At 35.8% G+C, this 4,703-nt stretch overlaps 1 protein-coding gene across 1 annotated transcript in view; it reads right to left on the reverse strand.

Moving 5' to 3' along the window:
* The window catches only part of LOC117111850 (fibrinogen alpha chain-like), an 8,264-nt gene extending 5,024 nt beyond the window's left edge, over positions 1–3,240 (reverse strand). Inside the window, exons 1-2 of the mRNA XM_033254859.1 lie at positions 3,152–3,240; positions 2,421–2,671 (exon numbers count right to left, since the gene is read on the reverse strand). Of these exons, the coding sequence (XP_033110750.1) occupies positions 2,421–2,671; positions 3,152–3,215 (315 nt within the window). The 5' untranslated portion in view covers positions 3,216–3,240. The remainder of the gene's footprint in view (positions 1–2,420; positions 2,672–3,151) is intronic.
* Between the last annotated feature and the right edge of the window lie 1,463 nt (positions 3,241–4,703).

Raw genomic sequence — 4,703 nt, forward strand, 5'->3', positions numbered from 1 at the left:
GTGTTTTTGTGGTCATGTTGCTTTACACCTGTCTCTTATACACATCTAGATCCGATGGGGAAATTACCAAACCGATGGGGGATTAATCCCTCTGTCTCACCCCCCCCCCACAACCCGACGGCGCAATTAGATTTAATAAATTACATTTATTATACAAAAAAACTTATAGGCCTATAGTATAAAAATTATGTATAAAACATTATAATATAGGGCCTAAATAAATATATAAAATATATAGGCCTATTGCCAGTTGGAATATTTTCTGTTAATTTCAATAAACAATTTTTTCAAGTGTATTTCTTAATTTTAATTCATGTTTATATTATACAACCCGAATTTTAACATTTAAATCATGTTTTCTGTATAACTGTATATCTGGAGATAAGATCTGTCAGTTCAAAACATAATATAATAAGGTGAAATGCAATAAACAAAGTACAATATAAGCCAAATTGATATTTTGAGAACGAAACACTAAAATTGATAACGAGAAAGTTAGCAAATCGAGATTTGTAGGCCCTTATTCTGTACTACAGAACTAGACTATTGTTTAAATCCAACGGTGAAAATTGTCCTCGAATCTCCCCAGGTAATTTTAATGAGGATACAAGACAGCAATTGAAAAATGTTAACATATCGCAGTCGCAAAGAAAAATTCAACTTGACGTAACATGCATGTGACGACGTTAGAAGAGGCTTTGCCGTTCGAGCTTGAAAGATTCAACTTATCGTAAGAATCGTAACCGGCTTATTTTGTCTGCAGCCCAGCACGATCAAGACGCGGCTGTTTTTGTCCAACTGCTCGTAACAGTCGTAAGAATCTACGGAAGCACCTAAGTGCTATCTCGCCATGTCGACATGATATGTATATTATGTCGACTTGACAACATAATTATCTTGACAAGTCGTCAAGTCGAATGGCACTTAGGTGCTTCCGTAAGAATCGTATGAATCGTAAGAAATTCTGAACTTTACGTCGACAGGAAATCAGGCTTTAGGGGCGAAGAATGTCATTTATCTAGTTCCTAGTCCACATATCAAGCACCCTGAGCATCTTACAGTAGATGGATATGTGGGCTATATAAAACTACACTATTATTACTATTATGTCTATCTATTTCGATTTAGTGAAATTTTGCAACAATGTTACGTTGACGCAATCTCGCAATGACGTCATAATAATCAGTGGTAAATTCAAGTGGGGTCGAGCCGACACTAAATTTTTCAAAATTATTTTTTAAAAATGGAAAAAACAAAGGAAAATTATAATTAGAATTTAGGTCTAAAAGTGCCATCCGGCAATCTAGAGGTGTCATAATCATAAATTTTCTTTCCTCAGCCCCAACCATGGTGGGGCTGAGGTGATCTACTCTCCAAATTGTGAAATCAAAATGCTAACTAATGTTTTATGTGCTCCCTATCTCCCTAGTCCTGTTGATCGTAAATTAGACGGTATTATTTCCACTCACAAATAGTTTAGTCGCAATATTGCTTACACAAAAGTGAAATTCAAAAAGAGGAGAAAAGCAAAAACCTCTTAATTGATTTTAAAAGTACATGCAAAAAGGCTAAATTAATGACTGTTTTAAGTTTGTTATTTGTTTTTCATGGTTTGAATACGTCACTAGCTAATCAGTAGATAATAAATCATTATTTTTTATGAATGTTTTTGCACGAAATATATAAGCGGGCATAATTATGACTAAAAGGATAATTTTAAAAACTTTTATGATGAGTATTTCAGTGGCAGATCCAAGGGGCCCAGCCGGCCCACCATCCCTAATTTTTTGTTATTGTGTTGTTTTGAGACCGGATTCTGGTTGGAGTTTATACATAATAAAAGTTTATTTGAGAGTTGTGTTACAACATTGTGAGCTGTGTTTGTATTTTATATGTCAAAGAGGGATTCCTAGTCATTTCTTTACCGCTCGGAAATACGTCAAGTAGGAATTCATGACAAGTCGAATATATTTTTATTTGCATTTATTTCCATAAATACAGCACAGGCCTACATCAAAACACAGTCTGGTTTTAAACGCCAAAGGAATGATGGGCTGGGAGCTGAGTTCGTTTCCAGGGCCAGTGAGCTGGTCTTCGGTTATGATTTTATATTTACCTCATGCTACCAGTGGCGGATCCTAGAATTCGAAATTCGACTCTAATACATAGAAAGTCCATTTACCCCACCCATGCCATGTTTATGATTATGGCACCTCTAGATTGCCGGAAATGGCACTTGACTCTGAGACTTAAATTTGAATATAATTATTTTTTTCTCCATTTTTGTTTATAATATTGAATTTAGAGGCCCCCGCCCCACCACTGGCTACTACATGTGGATTGACTTAATAAACATATTATTTGAACATATATTAGGCCTATATAGACCTAGGAAAATATTATGCATTAATAATACACACCTGATAACTGATGTATTGTACGTGGCCTGTTTCTGTGTTTTTGTGGTCATGTTGCTTTACACTGGACAACAATTCACATAGTCTGGTTACATTGTGGTATACGATTGACTGACATTGTACGCGACTCAGGCAGAATTGTGTACATTGAGTTGCACTGCCAGCTTTGGTGGTCAGAATAGTAGTGTCTTCGGCTGACATCGGTCGAAATCCATATTTTGTAAATATCACAGATTTCGTACAAGAAATTAAACCTATTAAAAAACAAAAAAGAGTTTATTATCATTGTAATTATAATTATCATTATAATTTATTAATGTATTATGACTTCATCCGAAAAGAGAAGAAAATGTTATTGAAATATCATCATCATTTTGTTGCGGGGATATGAACCTTCTTGAGTGGGTCATGTAATGCTGATAATCTTAAGCGCATATACAGTATATCATGCGCTAGGTAAAAACTTGACATGTGTTTAACCTGAGCCTGAAATTGGTAAAAAAAAATAATGAGCTTGGGAAAACCTTTACTTGTTCTTATAAAGAAAGGTATATTACAAATATCTGCAGCTTGACTAGCTAGAGACATAACACTGGCACTACATCTAAATTTAGTTGGTTGTATAACTATTCACAAGCCAACAACCTGGATCAGTCGTAGCCAAATGCACCGATATCTGTACAATTTTACTGAAAATATACAGTGATTCGAATATTTAAAATTGCTAAACTTACCTTTATTTACAGGAATGTTTGCAGCAACGATGGCTAAAATGAGCATGAATTTGTAGAACATCATTGTCAACTTGTATATTGGTCGCACGTTCAATATCAATGACTTCCAAATATCTACTTGTAGTTTGGCACGCACCGCATTGTAAACACAAAATTTTATCAAAATACATGAATAAACATATTTTTAAACCATTGGAGCACGAAATCTAACAATCAATGACCTTTTTTCATACGACTGAAATAAAGGAACTTTTTGTTGATGAGCTATGCTTGATACAATATTACAACATGTTTATATTCGAGCACTGTTATTATTATTAATCTATATTTGTTTATATTGTGTTTACAATGCTATGCAGCAAACTTGATTTTAATATTACAACTTCTCAGCTACGACCTACAGGCATTTGCAGCTTAACGATGACTCCACTATGTGTGAGCATCAGTTAATTGTATGCGAAAAATTGTCTGGGAGTTAGATCATAGAGAAAATAGAACAGTTCTATTCTATTTTCTCTAAGGTTAGATCTGCATGTTTGCGCCTTATCGCTATTTGCTCTATTTGGTTGATTTAACCAAAGATCTTAAAAACTAAAACTTTGACTAAACTCAGTTTTCAATGAGCATGTTGCTGCACTTTTATTAGTTCGAAACGAGCAATATTTAAATAATTAAGTGCAGCATGTTTTTTTTTTTTGTTTTTTTTTTCTTATGCCTAGGGCTATGTACACATACGGTAAATAATCCATGTAGGGATTAGGTAGTCAACACCAATCTCAGCCTCACCATGGTTGAGGGCTGAGGCGAGACAATTTTAAGAAAAGACCCCTCTAGACGCTCGGAAATGGCAATATAGTAAAAATGCTTTTCAAATCAGTGTTCCTCGACAAGACTATTGACTTCCTCCCTACGGAAGCTATACTCCCCCTCCCTCACAGGCGTCGCAAAGGTCCAATCAAGGACCTAAGGCCTAGTCTATTCTATAGTCGGAGTCGCAAAGCAAATTATGGTTATGGCACCTCTAGATGCCCGGAAATGGCACTCAGTCACACTTTGAATAATTTATCTCCATTTTTTTTTGAAAATTGACAAATGTAAGCGGAGGGTTCTGGCCGACTGGGCACCCCACCTCCTACCAGATTAAGAAGATATGTCCTATCAGTCAATGTCAGAGACACATTATACTGTTATGTATCAACGAAGCTTTTTTGGATCAGGGTGCTATAGGGCGAGGACCCTATGGGTAGGGGCACCGAAGGGCCAATAAGGGTGAGTAGCCCTGCGGACCACCACAAGAAAAAACTCCGTCTTAGGTCTACGTCTTTTGGTCTTTTTTACATCCTCATTTATGAAATCGTTAGAAACAAAATCGGGGATATAGCGTTGTGTTCGTCGTCAATCAATTGAAATTCAAAATTAGTGAGTGGTAAAATAATCGAGCTCTCCTTCCGCCCACTGCTGGATGGCCACTGAATTTATGGGTAAACTTCCTTTTTTACTTCTCTCCTCCCCCTTTTCTTGATTCTTTTCTCTTTCTTTTTTATTTTTCGGC

The sequence above is a fragment of the Anneissia japonica genome, unplaced genomic scaffold, assembly GCF_011630105.1.
Source record: "Anneissia japonica isolate Jap-2015-1 unplaced genomic scaffold, ASM1163010v1 scaffold1203_len951721_cov167, whole genome shotgun sequence".
Classification (NCBI taxonomy): Eukaryota; Metazoa; Echinodermata; class Crinoidea; order Comatulida; family Comatulidae; genus Anneissia; species Anneissia japonica.